This window comes from Neoarius graeffei, chromosome 10 (genome assembly GCF_027579695.1).
Source record: "Neoarius graeffei isolate fNeoGra1 chromosome 10, fNeoGra1.pri, whole genome shotgun sequence".
Lineage (NCBI taxonomy): Eukaryota > Metazoa > Chordata > Actinopteri > Siluriformes > Ariidae > Neoarius > Neoarius graeffei.
The window spans coordinates 31,920,723-31,939,398 of NC_083578.1; the positions used below are offsets into that span (position 1 = coordinate 31,920,723).

At 38.1% G+C, this 18,676-nt stretch overlaps 1 protein-coding gene across 4 annotated transcripts in view; it reads right to left on the reverse strand.

Moving 5' to 3' along the window:
* Nucleotides 1-333: 333 nt before the first annotated feature.
* Nucleotides 334-18,676, reverse strand: part of ralgps1 (Ral GEF with PH domain and SH3 binding motif 1) — a 259,497-nt gene continuing 241,154 nt past the window's right edge. For 3 of the 4 annotated variants that reach the window (XM_060931718.1, XM_060931716.1, XM_060931717.1), the window contains 9 exons: nt 15,730-15,856; nt 14,937-15,091; nt 10,818-10,866; nt 10,481-10,561; nt 9,822-9,927; nt 9,534-9,626; nt 3,937-4,042; nt 3,577-3,668; nt 334-3,270 (listed from right to left, as the gene is read on the reverse strand). In XM_060931718.1, coding sequence (XP_060787701.1) covers nt 3,241-3,270; nt 3,577-3,668; nt 3,937-4,042; nt 9,534-9,626; nt 9,822-9,927; nt 10,481-10,561; nt 10,818-10,866; nt 14,937-15,091; nt 15,730-15,856 — 839 coding nt within the window. In that variant the 3' untranslated portion in view covers nt 334-3,240. Of the gene's footprint in view, nt 3,271-3,576; nt 3,669-3,936; nt 4,043-9,244; nt 9,370-9,533; nt 9,627-9,821; nt 9,928-10,480; nt 10,562-10,817; nt 10,867-14,936; nt 15,092-15,729; nt 15,857-18,676 lie in introns of those variants that run through there. The other variant, XM_060931719.1, reaches the window with a different exon arrangement.

The following is an 18,676-nucleotide window of genomic DNA, read 5'->3' on the forward strand; positions in this document are numbered from 1 at the left end:
ATATTACAAACATGTAATAATCAAAAGAAACAGCACTCTTTACAAAGCTGTCTTAATCTCCTAAATTTCTCACCAAAGTATTGTTCGGTTCAGACCATGAAAGGATGATTGGCCCAGCTGCATCTCTGTTAGAGAAACAATGGTGAAAAAGAGCTTCAAGTTTATTAGTATACAGTCAGGTTCATATGTATTTAGACAGTGACAAGTTTCATAATTTGGCTCTGTATACAACCATAATGAAGCAAATTAAAATTAAGCAATCAAGACGTGATTGAAGTATAGACTTTCAGCTTTAATTCAATGGTTTTAACAAAAATCTTGCATTAGCCATTTATTTACATAGTCCCTCCATTTTCACAGGCTCAAAAGTAATTGGTCACCTAACTGATAAACAGTTTCCTCATTATTTCATAGCAAAGTAAGGAGATAAAATGTCTGGAGATTAGGTTTTGAATTTGCATTTGGTAGCTGTTCATGGGAACTCTCAATATGTAATCCAAAGAGATGTTGATGCAAGATGAGGCTATCATTAGGCTGAAAAAATTAAACAAACCGATCAGAGAGATTACATTACATGCCATTTAGCAGACGCTCTTATCCAGAGCGACAGCAGAAACTTTAGGAGTGGCTAAAACATCAATTTGGTACATTCTTAAAAAGAAGAAATGCACAAAGAAGGAAGACCATTAAAGCAAATTATCACAATTCTTTCCTTGGAGAAGACAAACAATTTCACAACTTCTAGCCAAGTCAAGAATATGCTCAAGGAGGTAGCCATATCATTGTCAAAGTCTACAATCAAAAGAAGTTGTCATAAATGCAAATACAGAGGCTTTACCACTGGTAAGACCCAAAACAGAAGTCCAGATCAGACTTTGCTAGGAAACGGTTTAAAAAAAAAAAGCCTGCCCAGTTCTGGAACAAGATTAACTTGTACCAGAATGATGGGAAGAGAAGTGTATGGGAAAGGAAAGGAAGGGCTCATGATCAATAGCAGGAACGAAGTGATAAATTAGGGATAAAATCAGCTCATGTTTCAAGCCTTTAATTTTATGTCAAGCTGCTTTGCAACGTCTGTTGTTAAAAGCACTATACAAATTAACTTGAAATAAACTTGATGATCCAAAGCATACCACATCATCTGTCAAACATGGTGGAGGCAGTGTTATTGCATGGGCATGGAATTGGGTCACTGGTGTCTACTGATGTAACTGCTGACAGAAGTAGAAGTATATAGCACTATACTTTCTGATCAGATTCAGTCAAATGCTGAAAAACTGATAGGACAGTGCTTCACAGTACAGATAGATAATGACCAAAAACATTCTGAGAAAGCAATCCAAGAGCTTCTTAAGGCAAAGAAATGGAATGTTCTTAAATGGCCAAGTCTGTCACATGACCTCAACCCAATTGAATATGCTTTTCACTTATGCCTCGGTCACAACCGGCCGTACGTGCTCCTACGGCCGGTCTACGTGCAAAAAACGCAAGAAACGCACAGAGGGCGCGCATGAAACACACGGAGGGCGCACGTGTGACGTGCTGATTTTCGAGCCGTAGACTGACCGCAGACCGGCCACAGAGGTTCTTTGTCATGTCAAACAAACTCTACGGGCGCTTACGTTTTTTTCAGGTTGCAAGACAAACTTACGGCCAACGTGCGTCTTTCTCCACGAACAAAAAAAACGCAGTGATTTGGGAAACGCCAAAAATCGCATGGCCAAAAAATCGTACGTCCGGTTGTGACCTAGGCTTTACTGAAGACAGAAACACGCAAACCAAGCAGCAACCGAAGGCCTAGCAAAACATCTCAGGGGAGGAAACTCAGCATTTGGTGATCCACTGTGCATTACCTTGGGTTCCAGACTTCAGGTTATCATTGCCAGCAAAGGATTTGGATCCAAGTATTAAAAATAATCCTTATATTTATAATAATGTTAGCTTGTCCAATTACTTTTGAGCCTGTGAAAATGGAGGGACTATGTAAAAATGTCTGTAATTCCTAGATGTTTAATGCAATATTTTTGTTAAAACACTTGAATTAAAGCTAAAAGTCTGCACTTCAATCACATCTTCATTGCTTCATTTCAAACCCATTGTAGTGATGCACAGATGCATGAAAATTCCGTCACTGTCCAAATACTTAAGGACCCAACTGTATGTTTCATCTTTTCCCTGTTTCAGGATGTTCGTAAACTGAGGGGCTGTCAGTTAGGGGTATACTTGATATGAAAAAAATACGCTTACTGTTTAATAGTGGGACATCTCATTCATCTGCAATACTTCACATTTTCCGGACCTTTTCACTTAATTCACAAAATACAATAAAACAATTTGGCACTTGTTCACATGAAAACATATAAATAAGACAGTATTAGTTTGTACACAAAATGTTTGACATCTTTCACACAGAGTAGTATGCATGTACAATATTTAACAAGGGTATATGTACAATATTTAACAAACATGACAAATTATTTTATATGCCACTCTCCTCCATACTGCCGCCTAATTAGTCCACAAAAGAGAACAATTTTATCAATGATCTTCTTACAGGCAGGATTCAAACACATGCCCTCCCTTTGTTGGATGTAAGAAGATATTTCAAATACATTACATTAAAAACAAAAAACAAATAAATAAACAAACAAACAAAAAACAACCCACACCACACAAATCTGGACAATTTTTTTTCTTGTTCCTTATATGGACTTGGAAAAGAGGAGAATTTATTTCAGGTGTCACTATGATGCTCCAAAATGGTTGAAATTAGACCATATCCAAGTTAATACATGAGGATATTTTGGGTATAAACCTTAGCCTGCTTCATAGTCTGAGTGCAAACTTGATTTACATTAGATTACAGCAGAAATTGCAACAAGTGAAATTCTCCCAGGTGTGTGGTGATATTTACAGTTTCCATCCTGTAACGGCTAAAAGAGATTCTCTTAGTGAGCTGCAGTGAGTGTTCCTCTCAGAATATGACATTTTTGGTATCATTATGCTCTCTGTATTTTTCCTGTTCTTCTTCGGCACATTTTCTCTAGGACACTCCTAAATTGCACAGAACCCACAAAGTGAAAGTCCACATATAGTGTACCCTGATCAACAGGGCTGTTGTATAAACACAAGACAAAATATGATCACCATAACACCACAGAGATTTAAACTTAACTTTATGTTCATTTCTTTTTGAACTTCCTTGTTACTGGCCCGATCTTATCCTTCACAAGTTGGCAGCTATTCAAAAGACATTAAGTTGGCTGGTATCTGCAAGACAAGATGATATCTGTGATTTATATTTGTATCATTTGTATTCAGTTTTGCTGTTTTTAATTTTTTATTATCATTTTTTTTTTGCTACTTTTTTCCTTGCCATAAAAAATATAGACTTAAATATGGTAGAAGTTTAAATTCAAGAAAGTTGAGATTATTTTAAATTCACTTTGTACCCTGACCTGAAAGTCCCATTCTTAGACATATTATTAGTGGAATTACAAAAGTATGATTAATTGTGTGCGCTTTTTCAGCTATTTTTGTTTTAACCTATTCTTATAACAATGGTTCAGAATTTACCTGTGGCCTTATACACCGGCAAGCCTCAGCCAGGTGCTTATGCCAGATGATTGCAGAGAAGCGAGATCCAGTTTGGAACTTGTAAACATTGCCTACAAATACACACAAACACACATACTAATATAAATTTATTGAGCATCATCAGCATAGTCTGTGTATCTTAAAAGGAGAAAGAAAATACATTCTAAACTTTGTCACAAATACTGTTTTCGACCAAACAGTTTTTTGTTTTTTTATTTTTAACAAGCATAAGCCCAATAGCCCGAAAACTCCAAATGCCAAATGTAGGACATTAAGCTTAAACACATTATACCTTTAGGTCACTCTAAGATGTAAATGAAATAGCATAATCAGGATTACCTTTATCAGGGTCATTGAGCTGAAAAATGTTTGGATGCTCAGGGTCATCAGGCAGCACCACTATCCAGCCTGTTAATGAGATCTTCTTACAAGGCCTGGATTTGTACTAGAAGACATGAGGGCCAAGAAAGTTACATTGCACAGCGTTTCTTTTTTCGCTGTACTCTGATTTTCTGCAGTGATAAATTTTCTTCATTTTGGACTTCGGTGACTAGTTTAGAGATGTGCACATAACCTGGTTGCTAAAAGATGTGAATAAGATAGCTACCTGATGCTACTTGGTTAGAATCTGAAGATTCTAAATATTAGTATGGATTACCACTAATCCTTTCAAATGGTGTAACTCTAGAATATCCTTATGGCTTTGCATCCTGTCAGTAATTAAATTGTACTAAATGCTGACCTAGCCTGCAATGACCAGACATACAGTACATACATCTCTTAGAAAGGAAATACAATGCCATAGTTAACTCGAAATGCGACCACCATAGAAGCATAAAAATCAACAGTATGTAGTAGTGATGACTTTAACATTTTTTTTTTCAATGAGAAAATATTAGGCAAAAATTATTAACTTAGTCAGGCAATTTGATAACCAACTATGTAGAAAACATCATAACCACATTAGTATAGGGATGAGAACATTTTACTTCCATCCAACAGACTGAACTAATACCATTAATTTCCTCCTTAAAATAATTAACTTCTGTATGAGAACCTTTACCTACACATTTCCTCAAACAGGCACTACTAGAAGCAATCAAAACTCTGTACAATAATACTAATAAAAATTCTTCCCTTTGCAATAGCTATGTGCCTAAATATTTTAAACTTGCAGTTATCAAAGCGCTGATTTAAAAAACAACAACAACAACAACAAAAAAAACCCCTCACCTGTTGTCGAGTGTTTAACTATAGGTCAATATCAAACCTTCCCTTTATTTACAAGGTTCTAGAAAAGGTCATAAGACAGCAGTTTGGGTTATACTTGTAGAGGAATAATATTTATTACATTTTTCAGTCTTTCAGTCAGGATTTAGGCCTCATCACACAAACAGTGCTGGTTAAAGTTGTAAATGACGTACTACTGGCCTCTGATCAGGACCGTGTTTCATCAAAGGGAGTTTTCCCTGCCAATATTCCCTCTGGTTTGCTCATTAGGGATCTAAATCTGAATCCATTTCCAGATTTCTGTAAATCTGCTTTGTGACAGCGTCCACTGTTAAAACTGCTATATAAATAAGTTTTTAAATGCCCAGAGATGCATTTTGAGCTGTCAGAGACATGTTGTAAATGAAATCTCTTAAAGAAAATTACCATATCAAAAATGTTTTAAAACTGGAAACTTTCAAAACCATTTTATTAGTCACTGAAAATAATATTGTCAGAGTTGCAGGTATATGCGTAGAACATAATTACAACTGATATATGGTAATATTTATGAAAATTGCATTGTCATATAATGCATTACCACATGACACACTAGTGTCGTACACTGACCACAAAACACCTTATATCAATAAATTATCACTATTTTAGCAACTGCAATCTGAGCTCCTGCTCAGGACATTCATTCAATGTACATATAAGACAGTGAATATACCCAGGTAAACTGAGGTAATGTAAATGGCCACTTAAGACGGAGCTTAATACTGAGAACTTTAAAGACTGCAAGAGTTGCATGTCTTTAATACAAAGTCAGTAATTGCAATCTGAGCTCCTGAGTCTAATAGACTGAGATAACTATACAATGATTGTGTGAGTTGCATGTGAACAAGTCCTACAATAAAGTCTTAGTTCCCAAGACTCAGGTGATTTCAAGCAGATTTTCTTCAGAGCTGTTGCAAAACTCAACATCTCTCACAGACCTATCCAGCCGCTGCCATAAAAATCAAAGTGAGGCTCACCCCAAATGGCACGTGTACTGATGTACATACACAGGGAACAGTAAGTACAGGGATACCCCTATTAAGGAATACGAGCAGTAGCCAGACAGCTGACACGTGTGTGTAAGCAGTAAACCTGCTGCATCTTCTTATCATTTTGGCTTGTGAACATGCATGTTAACGATACCATAATCATAAAAGGATGGCGCACACTATTTACATGTAGTCTGTAGTGCAGTTCGGGAATACAGTATGTTATTATGTAGATGCATGAAGTTCCCACGCCCTGTTAAAATCTAACAGGACTTGCTCAGCTTGCTTTTCACTGCATTTGTGTCATGAGCAAAAAAACCTAAGCTAGGACCTACTATTAAATATAAATTTATACCATAAACTCTTCAGCTCAATCCCACATAATGATTTATTTTGTTTATTTTTTAAACCTTATTAATTAAATAAAAACCGGCAGGCATCTCTCGGGATCTGCAATACAAAAATTATTTTTTTTTCGGGGGATGGGGGGGGGGGGGTGCCAAGTGCATCCCCCGTTAAATTTGTTCCATATATATAGGGAGAGAGAGAGAGAGACACACAGACAAGTGTCGTTTTGGGAAAGTTTTGGGAAAATGACACTCGTATTTTTCAGGCGAACTATACCCAGAACAGTGAGTACATATTTTTCAATATCTTCACTCATGAGGCTATTGATGAATTGTTTTGATTAACTTGTGTAGTTTTTGTTTGTGAATGTGTTGATATAATAAAAAGAAAATCACACATTGGCTTGAATATATGAAGTTTATCTTCTCGTACTGAAAAAGTCTTACTTTTCAGACAAAATACATTCTGGAATTGAGTCACATATTTCCCAATATTTCACTCTGATGATGTCACTCCCAGTGTTTTCCTGCTGACTTGACACACACTGTCAAAATGGCAAACTGGTTCAAAATTAGAATTTCTTTGATTAATTTGCGTATTTTTTGTGGATGTGTCTGTGTAATAAATAGAATATTACATGGTGGCACAACGATATGAAGTTTATCTGCTCATGCTGAAAAATATTTCATATACATTAAACATTCGAAGATGAACTTCACATCCTCATGCCACCATGTAATATCTTCTATATAGACTGCTCTGGAAAAAATTAAAAGACCACTGCAAAATTATCAGTTTCTCTGGTTTTACTATTTATAGCTATGTGTTTGAGGAACATGAACATTTTTGTTTTAATCCAGAAACTACTGACAACATTTCCTCCAAATTCCTTTTAAAAATATTGTCACTTAGAGCATTTAATTAATTTTTTTACACACACAATATACATATCTATCGAGAGAGAGAGACATAGGATACTACATCGAGTGGTGAATGTATATATTCATGAGTGAGTGAAGTGAACGAGTGGAAAATATTTTCAACACAAGAAGATAAACTTCATATCTTCACACCACCATGTAATGTTCTTTATATTATATGGACACATTCACAAAAAAATACACAAGTTAATCAAAAGAATTTTAATTTTGAACTGATTCACCATTTTGACAACACACGTCTGATGACTGTGAATGATGTCATCAGAGTGAAATATTGGAAATTATTATACATACGGGCCATGTTTTCCATGGAATAAAAACATGTTTTCTATTCCCTTCTAGTGGGTTTATTAATAGCATACAATATTATCATATCACTTATCCTACATGTATTACTCCACTCTCCCCAATGGAGAATGAGCATGCAATGTTGTTACAATATTGTATGTTGTCAAGACAAAACGATGTCACACGTCAGAGCTCATGCGAATATCCAATGACAAAACTTTTCTGCTGCGCATGCGCAGAATCATTTCTTTGTCTGCCGGGAATGAGAGAAGACAAGGCTAATCCAGTGCTACTGCTAGGATTAGCCATGCTATAATTAAGCACTAAATAAATAAACTGAAAAGCGAAGACATGCTGCACACCTGAAAGGCTACCAAAACTTCATGATATACTCTTCACGCATATTTACAAGAGAAAAACATACCAACGGACATTGAAAAACTGGAAAAGAGACATGTCAGAGACATAAAACATCTGCGCTAGCGAGCGACTGTGACAATTTGCAAACAAACAGGACTGCCAGGTTTGCTTTGTTAAAAACGGAAGATTTTGAGAGAACTTTGGCTGCTAGGTAGCTCCGTTGTGTGTAGTTGTCGTTGCTGATTTTAAAAGTAATTAAGCAAATTACATGAATACTTAAGTATGAGTGAAAAATACTGTGGCAAGCAAGCATGGAAGAAGAGTCTGGAGACAGAAATCCTAGTTTCTCAGTTGTTAGCCTGTGGTACTGGCTCTCAATAGCACTGGCTTGACTGCTCTAGTGTTGGCCTTCACTAACACTACTGCTGAATGCTACACCAGCTGGAAGGTATATATGCTGATATGAAGAGAGTGTATAATAATAATAATAATAATAATAATAATAATAGTTGGCTTTTTTCATGGTCTATCAGATATATTCTATTCAGCTAGCATGACCATGAACTCGTCTTTGACTCGTTCAATATCATGTTAGCGGAATGGAATATATCTGATGGATCACTCAAAGCCAGCCAATATTATTTAAATAAGTCACTCAGATCTGTGATGTATTTTGTATGAAAAATGCAAGTTTTTCAACATGAGAAGATAAACTTCATATCTTCAAGCCAACAGGTAATTTTCTTTTTATGACAGAGATGCACTCAAACAAAAAGTACCCAAATTTATCAAAACAATTCATTGATTTCCTTGCAGGTGACAGAGATTTATGTGACGGTTTTGAATCTGCATGCCCCAGATGTAGCGCATATGAAAAATATGAGTGGTGTATTTCCCAGTAAAAAAGCTGACATTTGTTTAAACATCTTTCACTGACTTATTAGTGTATTTTGATTTCTGTGGCTAATGATTTCCTGCAATGCTGTTCAACCTGCTTTTAATGGCACCAGTTGGATTTCGCCCTTGCTTCATCTCTATCCATCCATCCATCCATCCATTATCCGTAACCGCTTATCCTGTGCAGGGTCGTGGGCAAGCTGCAGCCTATCTCAGCTGACTATGGGCGAGAGATGGGGTACACCCTGGACAAGTCACCAGATCATCGCAGGGCTGACATACAGAAACAAACAACCATTCACACTCGCATTCACACCTACGGTCAATTTAGAGCCACCAATTAGCCTAACCTGCATGTCTTTGGACTGTCGGGGAAACCGGAGCACCCGGAAGAAACCCACGCAGACACGGGGAGAACATGCAAACTCCACATAGAAAGGCCCCCGTCGGCCACTGGGCTCGAACCCAGAACCTTCTTGCTGTGAGGGGACAGTGCCAACCACTACACCACCATGCCACCCTTCATCTCTATCTAAATTTATATAAATGATATACTGGAAAACGGTGAGTGAGAAAAAGCTCTTGCTCATCTTTCATTTCGTTATCACTTACGTTTGAGAGCGTTGAAATGTTTTCTCCTACTAAATGCCACGTGGCTGCACTAGCAATGTCCCCCGTAACTGCAAACGTTTCACAGGAATAACGGAAATACAACATCAACCAACAAATTCTAAAATCACTTAGTGCTTTGCAAATATTTCAATATAAACATTGTGTTTCAGGGTTGAGCTTTCCTTTAAAAAAAAAAAAAAAAAACAGATGTGATATAAATTTGACCACTTACATGTCTTCTTTCATTTGCCCTTAAAGCTTTAGACCCAAAGTATATGAGAGTTGAGCCAGAAAGAACAATCCAGTATCGTTTCCATGATGACAACTGGGACCAAAAGAGAATAAAGGGGGAATTCACAAACAGTACTGAGGCCTGGCAGATTTGAGAAACATTCAGCCAATTGACATGTCATGATGTTTCTCTTGGTGGTTTACTCAAACAATATATTTTTTGAATGCACTGTTGTATAGTCAAGTATATTTATCTTACTGTATTAAGGACATGTGATATTGCACTCACTGTAGGTTTCTTGCCCCCTTTCATCACAGTCTTTCTCCGCAGAGGGCCTTCAATGGTGATACTGCTTAGTGAGCTGCACTCATAACTGGACACAGCCCCTGGGGCACTGAGCCAAGAAAACAACAGGCTTACTTTTTTTTCTGCACTACAAATGCAGTAAACACAGTACTGTATTGTGTTCTTATGGAGCTCTCACAAAAATGCATACATACATCAAAAATGAAAATGCACAAGAAACATATCGCTACTTCTATAGATTTGTGGAGTTTCTAGCAACAGTTAATCTTATTTGGACCCTGTTTAAGAACATGGTTGTTCATTTAATCCAACATAGATTTTTAACTGGAAACACATACTGGAAACTGAAAGACCACTTCTGTGTTGCTTATAATATCCCGTTACCCAACAAGTGTACTCACACTTATAAAGACAAACAATTCAAACCCTTTCTTATACTTTGAGTCACACCCATAGTCTCAATCCTGCGATCTCCCTGATCTGCAGAAAGTACATTATATAGCAACTAATGTTACAATAACCTCAATAAAAATAACATTTAAAAGTAAGCAAAACAGAGACATTTTATCACAAGACATCATTTAGTTATATTTAGTTCCATTATCAGTATAATCATAAGGTTCTACAGTGACGGTGTTTACCTGTAAACATAGCTTCTGCTTCTAGGAGAGTTACGGACTGGAACCCTCCAATTTGGACCAAGAGTAGCATACATACGACCTCTGAAATCAAGCAGTTCACATAATTTAATTAAACTAAAAGACAGTGTTTCTTTTCATAACAGTACATGACGCACTATAACTGTCATTTTATCATCAGTATTTTCTCAAAGAGGTTATGTTGACTTCTGATCCGTAACCCGAGTTGATAAACTCGGGTTAATCAAGCACTGAACTGCAGTATAATTTTGGCATATTTTTATTATTTATGTGACACATTTTCAGAATGACTGAACTTAAAAACACTGAAGCACTTCACCTTTCAGCAATAGATGACAACTCATCACTGAAGAGGCTTTCTCTACTACCTGCACAAGATTTAAAAAATATATTAGGAAGAGACACCCATTTTTCTTTCTCAGTACACATTACAGGGAACAGCAAAACTGAGGCTGGAGATTTACTTCAGTTTAGAGGAAGGGGAAACAGATGAACAACAAAACCTATTCATTTACTTATATAATATGGAATGACAGAACAGTTAACTGTCCATGGTTTTCATGAAGTGAATGAAAATGTGAATGGATGAAAAAGAATAAAAATAGATTTTAACATAGAACACAGATAAGTACTTGCAAAAGTATTCATCCCCCTTGGTGTTTGTCCTGTTTTGTCGCATTACAAGCTGGAATTAAAATGGATTTTTGGAGGGTTAGCACCATTTGATTTACACAACATGCCTAGCACTTTAAAGGTGCAAATTGTCTTTTTATTGTGATACCAACAATAAGATGAAAAAACAGAAATCTGGAGTGTACACAGGTATTCACCCCCTTTCGTATGAAACCACAAAATAAGAGCTGGTCCAACCAATTAACTTTATAAGTCACACAATTAGCTGATTAAAATCCACATGTGTGCAAAGTGTCACATGATGTCTGTATAACTCAACCTGTTCTGGAAGGACCCTGACTCTGCAACACTACTAAGCAAGCAACATGAAAACCAAGGAGCACTCCAAACAGGTCAGAGACAAAGTTGTGAAGAAGCATAGATCAGAGTTGGGTTATAAAAATATCCTAAACTTTGAATATCCCAGGGAGCACCATTAAATCCGTTACAGCAAAATGGAAAGAATATGACAGCACTACAAACCTGACAGGAGAAGGCCGCCCACCAAAACTCATAAGGAGGGCATTAATCAGAGATGCAACAAAGACACCAAAAATAACACTGAAGGAGCTGCAAAGATCCACAGCGGAGACGGGAGTATCTGTCCATAGGACCACTTTAAGCAGCACACTCCACAGAGCGGGGCTTTATGGAAGAGTGGCCAGAAGTGTCATTGCTTCAAGAAAAAAATATGAAAACATGTTTGGAGTTTGCCCAACAGCATGTGGCAGACTCCCCAAACAAATGGAGGGAGATTCTCTGGTCAGATGAGACTAAAATTGAACTTTTTGGCCATCATGGGAAATGTCATGTGTGGCACAAACCCACCACCCTGAGAACACCATTCCTACAGTGATGCATGGTGGTGGCAGCATCATGCTGTGGGGATGTTTTTCATCTGCAGGGACAGGAAAGCTGGTCAGGACTGAAGGAAAGATGGATGGCACCATATACAGGGCAATTCTAGAGGAAAACCTGTTTGAGTCAGCCAGAGGTTTGAGACTGGGATGAAGGTTCACATTCCAGCAGGACAATGACCCTAAACACGCTGCTAAAGCTATACTGGAGTGGTTTAAAAGGAAATATTTAAATGTTTTGGAATGGCCTAATCAAAGCCCAGACCTCAATCCAACTGAGAATCTGTGGCGTAACTTGAAGATTGCTATGCACCAACGCAACCCATCTAAACTATCTTGAAGGAGTTGGAGCAGTTTTGCCTTGAGGAATGGGCAAGAATCGCAGTGGCTAGATCAGTGGCGGCTGCTGGTTTTTAAAACAGGGGAAGCCCATTTTACGCATTCATCGTAAAACCTGTAGGCCGGATATCAAAGCATAGAAAGGTGTGCCCCATTAGCATAGTGAACTAGACAACCCTACCTAGTGGCAGAAAGTATTTTTGCTTGTACATTTCATGTCTGGCTTGCCAGGCTAGTGCCTCATATCCTTAATCAAAAATATCAAACATCCAAAAATCACTGGCTATTCAACGAAGAGCCTTGAACATCATACCCTGATATGCAACACAGAGTCTTTAACACAACACCCAGCTGTGCAACACATCCTTGAACATCTTCTGCAACACAGTCTGGAAATTCATAACCAGGTAGGCTATGCAACACACAGAACCTTGAATATTATACCCAGGTATAACCTATAACACACAGCCCACCATTCTCTTAACATTACTGAACAATATACACACTTCAGATTCATGAACATGAACACTATTTATACACAAATTCTGCCCTCCACTCCTTTTCCAGAAAATGGTCTGTGACCCTGTCATACCAGCTGGTTGTGCTTTCCAGAGACTTTACCAATTTCTGTTAGCAGCTAGCACTGCAGATCCCAATAAGGCTCAAGCTAGCCTACAACCAGATTGAACTACAAATGAAATAAACGAGTGAATTCACGAATGATCAAACTGATAGAATGGATGAAAGTTAACAGAGCACAACGCGTAATATTTACAGAGTAATGTACAGAGACATCAATGAGAAGAACCGTTTATATGAAAAGAAATTCGGACAGCACTTTGGCACACGACCACACTTTCTCGACATCCGCTAGGGACTGATCATGCTTCCGTGTTCCTCGCCGAAGTACCGCCCTCCTCATGTCTTTCAAACACTACCTCCAATAATCCTTTATCAGCCCGGCTTCTTGTCCCTCCCACTGTCTCGTTTAGTCCCAGAGAAGCCCGGCTTCCCTGGAAGTGACGATTTTGTTGATTTTAACCAATAACAACTAGCCGAAATTGGCTGTTCAGAGCCGTCTCATAGACTGCAACGGATACCCGGCTGCCAGTCAGTGTTGCCAGATACTGCTGTCGTTTTCCATCCCAAAATATGTTCAAAACCCGCCAAAATGCACTTAAAACCGCCCAATCTGGCAACACTGCTGCCAGTCCATAGAGCCCATTGAAATAAGAAAGGTTACAGCCTGGCAGCAAAGGTGATTCTCGTAGCGAACTGCAAGTTCGTCAGACATCACTCAAATAAGTTACAGGATAGTTATGAACATAAATACAATCTTGGGCATATATTATGTTATGCAAGTTATTGTTTTAATGAGAATTCAACGTCGTAGACGCCGCAGTTTGGGGAGAGAATTTTAGGGGAAGCTCGGCTTCCCTTGTTGTCTCTGAGAAATCGCCCCTGCGCTAGATGTGCTAAGCTAATAGAGACCCACCCCAAGAGACGTGCAGCTGTAATTGCAGCAAAAGGTGGCTCCACAAAGTACTGACTTTGGGAGGTGAATACCTGTGCACACTCCAGATTTCTGCTTTTTCATCTTAATTATTGTTTATGTCAAAATAAAAAAAAAAAATCTGCACCTTTAAAGTGGTAGGCATGTTGTGTAAATCACATGGTGCTAGCTCCCCAAAAATCCATTTTAATTCCAGCTTGTAATGCGACAAAACAGGACAAACACCAAGGTGGATGAATACTTTTGCAAGACACTGTATATACTTACTTTGTTTTGGAAATGGTCAAATAAAAAAAATATACAGATTAATAATAGGACAGATATGTATTTCAAAAAGTGATATTGTATTGCTTTAAAATGCTGCCCTCTAGTGACAGTAAACCACAGAACATTTTTCCCAACAACTCTGCTGTAATCTAATGGAATTCCAGTTTTCTCTTAATTTCAAGTAGTATGTTGGCTTTATATTTAATAATCATAAACGTTGTACTTCTATTTAATAAATTATTATTTTAAGAGCTGCTGAGCATGTAATTATCTGTTATTACTATCTGTTCAGAGAAGGATTTTGAGAATAAAAAAATTATTTACAGGAGTTTGTCAGGCGTGAGCAGGCTAGCTCGCTCTGTCAGCTGTGCATATACTCGTCCTGCAGTGGTTTGTTCATGCATCACTGAGTATGGTCTAAGTGAGCTGGACAGCTAAATTTCGCCAGCTAGCTAAAGGACAGCGTGGAGAACAAACCTCACATGCTCAGTGGCTTTTAGTAGGTGTATTTCCATTACTTGATCGGTATTATCTGTGTATTTTGTTATCTGATCTGTTTTTGTTGTCCAATTTGATTTTTATTCTCTGGTCTGTCTTACAAGCCACCTAGACAAGAAGTGATGTATTTGGGCTGAGGTATGATCTATGTATCCCAAAATGCTAAAATATGTCATATTTGAGAGGTTTTTATTTTTTTTCTTCCCTGAATCAAGAAATGCACTGTAAATATATAATCATTTAGATTCTGGAGTCAAAGGTGTGAAGAAAGTCAGTATGGAAAGAAGAGGACCTAATGAGATGCCGTTGGTGAAGACAGAGTCGTGCGTGTGATTCCTGACAGGGCTGTGTGACTCTAAAAAGCTGTCGTCCAGTAGATGACGAGCCTTTTCTTTCACAGAAAAAGTAGCACTCTTACTCTCTGCGACTCCAAACTGGCACATCATGCTAAACAAAAAGGGGAAAAAGAAAGAGAGATGAAAACTAGACCTTTTCTTTTTTGTAAACACTGAGGACATCACATGCTAGCAAAAGAGCTGAACCAGAAAAGCACACCAACAGACCAACCAGCTGGCAGTACAGCCTCCTAAAATACATTTAGCTATGTTTTAGTTTTAATGAGTTTATTGCTACCAGTGCTTCTTGACCTTTTTTGGCCAGAGACCTCATTTTAAAGAACACAACAACAAATTAATCATAACCAAATTTACAGAACCTGGAGATGCACTTATTCACAATCATCACAAAAGGCTGCAAGCTGTCAGTGATGCTCAAAGAGGCAACACATGATATTAGGAACTAAGGGCATTGAAACATTTGGGTCGGCTGTTATTATGATTAATATAATACATGAAAAAATGCTGTGAAGATAAATAGCACTATTACGAAATAGAAAAACATGTTTATGATCATTCATGTTTTCTAAAAAATGGTAAACCTTTTGCAAATTCTTCCAAGGGTATGGCAATGAATAAGCAGAACTGCATAGTGACAAGTTTTGATTTTTTTTTTTTTTGACAGAAATCATGGACACAAGTTTAGAATTTTATCTCATGTTAGCTTTAATTGTAGTGTATGCTTCTCACTTATTTCCCAGGCTGTGACTCTTTCTGTGCCGGGTTGGTGGAGGTGTAGGCAGATGAGATACAACTGAGGTATCAGGACAGGTTGGTCTCCGGTTATACTTCACTGAGAATGACTCTTCCGATGGTCCTGATGTTCAAACAAACACAAATTTATTAAGAAAACTCAACTGAGTTCATTTCACCAAATACATCATCATCTTCCATAAAAATATTTGAGAGAGTATGATTAACAGATTGAGAACAGTTGGTGGTTTAATAGCTCTCTTTCAGTAGTTTGCATTTCTATATTTTGATTACTTTACCTACTTTATTTTACCTTAATACACCTTATTTATTACTTATTTGTATCTTATACACTTACTTGCTTTTGCTTTAATTACTTATTTATTTTAACCTTATTTACTTACATACATACTTGGGTCAAAAATATGCATATGCCTGACTTGGATAATTAATTCAGTGGTGCTGAAAAGTTCCAAAATGTCTTAACTTGCAAAGGCCTCTTCACTTCCTGTTAGGAATCATGACAGACCACAGCTGGGAGCTGGGTGAGTGAATGATTTTTATTTTATTTTTTTAATGCCATGTCAGCACCTGAGGCTATATCATGTCAAGAGCATTTTTAAAAGATACAGTTATTTTATAAATAAATAATTAAAACAAAATTACAGAAATAATTCACTGAACGAGCTGCTTTAAAAATGCATGTGACAGAAACTAACACCTTTTTGTGGTGGCACCTTTTTAAAAACATCATCCAAAGTATTTTGAGAGTAAAAACGTTTCCTTGTGGCATTTAGAACAGGACAGCAAAGTAAAATATGCTTGATGGTCAATGATGTCTTACAAATATGGCAGACCGGTGGTTCTTCACCCTTTAATAAAAAAACCATGGGTGAGCCTTGAATGCCCAATCTGCGACCTAGTATACACCACTTGATCATGTCTGATTTGAAGTGAGAATAAAAGTGTCGTACTGACGGCAGGGTTGATTTCAGCTGGTAGCTTCTCTGTGCCAACATAAAAAATGGTTTGTTTGATAGCACTCATTGGACTGACCAACACACAGTACAATGGGAAAGTCCACGGAGCAAAGTGCGGATCCGAGAAAGAGAATCAGAGATTTACACAAGTCAGGAATGTCTCTTGTAGCCATTTCTAAACAAATGCAGATTCCAAGATTCTCAATTCAAGCAAATGGTCTTAAGTTCAAGGGATGCAGCCACTTTAGCGCTGTCGCCTCACAGCAAGAAGGTCCGGGTTCGAGCCCCGTGGCCGGCGAGGGCCTTTCTGTGCGGAGTTTGCATGTTCTCCCCGTGTCCGCGTGGGTTTCCTCTGGGTGCTCCGGTTTCCTCCACAGTCCAAAGACATGCAGGTTAGGTTAACTGGTGACTCTAAATTGACCGTAGGTGTGAATGTGAGTGTGAATGGTTGTCTGTGTCAGCCCTGTGATGACCTGGCGACTTGTCCAGGGTGTACCCCGCCTTTCGCCCGTAGTCAGCTGGGATAGGCTCCAGCTTGCCTGCGACCCTGTAGAAGGATAAAGTGGCTAGAGATAATGAGACACACACACACACACACACAGTGGTGCTTGAAAGTTTGTGAACCCTTTAGAATTTTCTATATTTCTGCATAAATTGACCTAAAACAACATCAGATTTTCACACAAGTCCTAAAAGTAGATAAAGAGAACCCAGTTAAACAAATGAGACAAAAATATTACACTTGGTCATTTATTTATTGAGGAAAATTATCCAATATTACATATCTGTGAGGGGCAAAAGTATGTGAACATCTAGGATTAGCAGTTAATTTGAAGGTGAAATTAGAGTCAGGTGTTTTCAATCAATGGGATGACAATCAGGTGTGAGTGGGCACCCTGTTTTATTTAAAGAACAGGGATCTATCAAAGTCTGATCTTCACAACACATGTTTGTGGAAGTGTATCATGGCACGAACAAAGGAGATTTCTGAGGACCTCAAAAAGTGTTGTTGATGCTCATCAGGCTGGAAAAGGTTACAAAACCATCTTGAAAGAGTTTGGACTCCACCAATCCACAGTCAGACAGATTGTGTGCAAATGGAGGAAATTCAAGACTATTGTTACCCTCCCCAGGAGTGGTCGACCAACAAAGATCACTCCAAGAGCAAGGCGTGTAATGGCCGACGAGGTCACAAAGGACCCCAGGGTAACTTCTAAGCAACTGAAGGCCTCTCTCACATTGGCTAATGTTAATGTTCATGAGTCCACCATCAGAAGAACACTGAACAACAAATGGTGTGCATGGCAGGGTTGCAAGGAGAAAGCCACTGCTCTCCAAAAAGAACATTGCTACTCATCTGCAGTTTGCTAAAGATCATGTGGACAAGCCAGAAGGCTATTGGAAAAATGTTTGGTGGATGGATGAGACCAAAATAGAACATTTTTGGTTTAAATGAGAAGCGTTATGTTTGGAGAAAGGAAAACACTGCATTCTAGCAGAAGAACCTTATCCCATCTGCGAAACATGGTGGTGATAGTATCATGATTTGGGCCTGTTTTGCTGCATCTGGGCCAGGATGGCTTGCCGTTGTTGATGGAACAATGAATTCTGAATTATACCAGTGAATTCTAAAGGAAAATGTCAGGACACTGTCCATGAACTGAATCTCAAGAGAAGGTGGGTCATGCAGCAAGACAACGACCCTAAGCACACAAGTCGTTCTACCAAAGAATGGTTAAAGAATAAAGTTAATGTTTTGGAATGGCCAAGTCAAAGTCCTGACCTTAATCCAATCGAAAAGTTGTGGAAGGACCTGAAGCAAGCAGTTCATGTAAGGAAACCCACCAACATCCCAGAGTTGAAGCTGTTCTGTATGGAGGAATGGGCTAAAATTCCTCCAAGCCAGTGTGCAGGACTGATCAACAGTTACTGGAAATGTTTAATTGCCGTTATTGTTGCGCAAG